Source organism: Monopterus albus, unplaced genomic scaffold (genome assembly GCF_001952655.1).
Source record: "Monopterus albus unplaced genomic scaffold, M_albus_1.0 scaffold318.1, whole genome shotgun sequence".
Classification (NCBI taxonomy): Eukaryota; Metazoa; Chordata; class Actinopteri; order Synbranchiformes; family Synbranchidae; genus Monopterus; species Monopterus albus.
This window is the reverse complement of record NW_018128198.1, coordinates 202,032-205,724: the sequence shown is the minus strand read 5'-3', so window position 1 is coordinate 205,724 and position 3,693 is coordinate 202,032. Positions and strand designations below refer to the sequence as shown.

The 3,693-nt window shown below is 41.5% G+C and overlaps 1 protein-coding gene across 1 annotated transcript in view; it reads right to left on the bottom strand.

The window, feature by feature from the left end:
* slc15a2 (solute carrier family 15 member 2) overlaps positions 1-2,023 on the bottom strand; it is an 18,058-nt gene extending 16,035 nt beyond the window's left edge. Inside the window, 2 exon segments of the mRNA XM_020624006.1 lie at positions 86-173; positions 2,012-2,023. Coding sequence (XP_020479662.1) covers positions 86-173; positions 2,012-2,020 — 97 coding nt within the window. The 5' untranslated portion in view covers positions 2,021-2,023.
* Between the last annotated feature and the right edge of the window lie 1,670 nt (positions 2,024-3,693).

The window sequence follows — 3,693 nt, the reverse complement described above, 5'->3', positions numbered from 1 at the left end:
AAAGACCCTAAATCTACTGTGTGAATACATGACCCTGGTGTATTATTCACATTGGTTTACATGTCGTCCACAAGCCACTGCATACCTTTCATGCCATAGTAGGAGAAGCGTTCACAGAACTCATTCACCACTATGAAGCAGATGCTGGCCGGGTAATTGGTCCCACAGAGTTTCTAAAAAGAAGCACAGATTGTTCACTGGATGAGAATGAACACTTCTTAAACAACATAGCACATAAGGCATTCATTTAACTCTGGCAGTAAACCTCTTAGTTAAATATACACTGATTCAATCAGTAGTTTTACAATCTCTAACCGAGAGTCGATCAATGTTTTGCCCTGGAATGGGAGGAATACATTCAGTCACTCAGAGACACTCAAATTAATCATTGTACAGAAATATAAGTTCCACAGATGAAAGCTCCTGCTCAGCTACAGTCGTTTGTTACAAGAGTCCAATATATTCCTCTAATTATAGGATAGTGGAATCATCAGTTTTCATCTTACTCAGACTTCATCTGCTCTCATTGGGTTCATTGCTGTAGCCGTACTTTTAAATGAGTACTAGTGGTATTTTACATTTGGATTTTATATTTATGCAACTTGATCCTGCTGCTTTCATCTAGAAGGAACAATTAGACTTTCTAGCAAAAGTGTTTATCTGCTGCAAATTGTAGTTTCTCCAAAGACGGTAAATGGTCTTATATGGCAAGGAAGCACATTGTCAGCACTTTACACTACTGCTTTTTAAAACCCACACACAAATGCTCATGCGCTCGCACCACAGACAACTTAGGGATCAGTGTCTGGCCCAAGGACACTTCTACATGTCGACCGAAGAAGCTGGGGATCGAACGGCCCAGCCCTACAATGAGGGGGCGACCTGCTCCACCTCCTGAGCCATATGCTTAAAAGCTAATATGTGATGTTATTGTAACAACCATACAAGAGTTGAAATGATAATTGGTTTATTGCTCATACAATTTACAATAATTCTGACAAATGATTAACTATTCCAATCACTTATCAAGCAAAAATATCAAACACCTGTCCTCTAACTGCTTCTTCCTTCTGTTTTACAGCATCATAAACCGAATGTTTTTGACAATACCAGCAATTTGAAGACATGATCCTGGGGTCCTGCCAATTTATGGACATTCAACTGAAATGATCTTAGCTCAACAATTTAGCAAATAATAATTGTTTCAGTAGTTGCAGCATATGTTAACTTAAAGAGAGCAAAGTGAACAATTCTTCAACTTGTAAAACCTAAGCACAGTTTGATGCTACAGTAAAATGTTGGACTTCTGCTTGGGGACACAGCATCTACAATTCCGACTGGTTCCCTTGATGATCCACATTACATACAGTTCATTGTCAGTGTGCTTTCTCTGTCCCAGTTACTCTCAGTGGGGGGGGGTCAGACTCAAATCCCTGGCCTCATGTTACCTCACCTAATAATTCCAATGAGTTTCACATGGTCATGGGTGATTTTTATAGTGTAATACTTACTTTAAGGGTCGTAACATTTGTCACGCCCCTCTATCTATCTATCCACCTCGGTGTGCCCCCCCTCCTCTGGATAACCCAAAGATATCCCAAATAAAAACCCATATTCTGCACAGACACAACAGGCCTCGACGTTTTCTATTTTGGTGATGATGTCCTTTAAACCGTGTGTTTCAGACGGACTGGTGTCCCCGTCCGTCCCCGTCCATCTGAGCCAACTTGCAGTCTGGAGACGTGGTTGCATCATCTTAATCCGACGTAGCGTCCGAGCTGGGCTCTGTCACCCAACTCTGTGACAGTGTCAGGCATCTGCACTTTGACGACTTCAGCGATAATGACACCTTTTCACGTTACACTCACTGGAAACAGCCACACGCCTTTGTTCCGGACACACTCCGTGCAACTTTTCATCGGCGCATTTAAATGGTTTTTAAGACCCAAACGCACAAGCGAACAACTTGAACGACAAGTTCATGCTCCACAAAAGCAAAGTTTGTGTTTACCTTAGCCATGCTGCTATGACACCGGAGCTTCTCTTCCGTCCCACTGTCGGTGGACACCTCAGTGAATCCTGGAGCAAACTTAAAGTCGACTTAAAGTTAATGTTCCACCACAGAAGCTGGCCTCGTCACTCCAACGACCACAGGAGGGCGTCACAGACCCTCATCACGGAATCTGGCTTGAACTCACCTGGTGTGGCTGCTGACCTGACTGCGTCATGAAGGGTTCGAGCTCCTTGGAGGTGCAGGCTGTGATGAGCAACATGCACAGCGACGCTGCGTGCGTGCGTGATGTCAGTGTGACACGGTGGTGTCAGTCTGACAAGTCACCTCTTAGTCTGAAAATAGATCCTTTCTTTGGTCATCTTCACATGAGTCTGTGCACTGTGTCCGAATCTGACTTTGATTGTTACCGAATTATTTAAGCCATAGTTTTGATTTAAATACCAAAGAAAACTTCGTAGGAAACTCTGGAGAATGGAGATGCCCTGAGGCACATAGATGCTGCCTGGTTGGGCTTTTTAGATTCACTTAAATTAAGCAAATTGAATGAATGAATGAATGAATGCATCCCTTCTGAATCAGTGTAACAGGCACTTCACTGTACCTCAACACAAATGGCCAAACTATACAGTCACAGAAATATATGGATGAGTAAACTATTAAGGAACCAACCTATAAACAAACAACCAAACAAAAAAACCCCATTTATCTGCACAGAGATATGCTGGAGAAAACCCAGCTGTTATGTTAAACTGAACCTTTTTATCCACTGTGAACTCCACTGATCAGCTAAAAGTATCTAAAAATAAAATATCTACCCATGATTCTGAGTCTGATACAATTTAGGAGATACAGAAAATGCTCAGAGACAGAAAAACATGATGACCAAACTCACATTATGGTTCATAAATTTAAAAAAAGGTTCTTATCTAATCATGGAACTAATGGAATTAGCTGTGAATCAGAAACAATCCATGCAGTCATGCTCCTGTGACAGTGATTTACAGTAGTGATCACCTTATGGGACGAGCTCAGAGTATTTCTCAGTAGTCATCAGTACTTTAAACAGTAAAGCCATGTGTTCATACCAGCTCATATAGGGTCGTCTTTCATCCAATTTGCCACATTTACAGAAATGTTTATTAATGTGCATTCTTTCTGTTATAGGAATAAACAACTGATGTGGACTAAGACACAACTTGTCATCCATCTACAACTCTGTTTTAAAATCTCTGCCCAAACATTCCCACCCTAATTCACACCAAGGCAATAGGTGTCAGTCCACATGTGAGGGTCCAAAGACAGGGGACACTGTTGGTCATCGAAGGACTGAAACTCCACCCAGTGGGGTAAACATGCTTGAACGGAGTAGGAAGAAGTTAGACTTATCTAGTCCTACACCCTAAGTCGACGTATCTGTAGGAATAATCTGACTATTCAGAGCATTCATGTAACCCTTTGAGTTGTCCTTCTGATGTTTCTCAAACATCTGAGTTGCAGTGATAGTGGCATTACTCATTTGGCAGAACTTTTAGTACACTGGAATTGTTTGCACTTTAATCAAGTGCAACCAATTTAATAAAGTGCAAACAATTCCAGTGTACTAAAAGTTCTGCCAAATGAGTAATGCCACTATCACTGCAACTCAGATGTTTGAGAAACATCAGAAGGACAACTCAAAG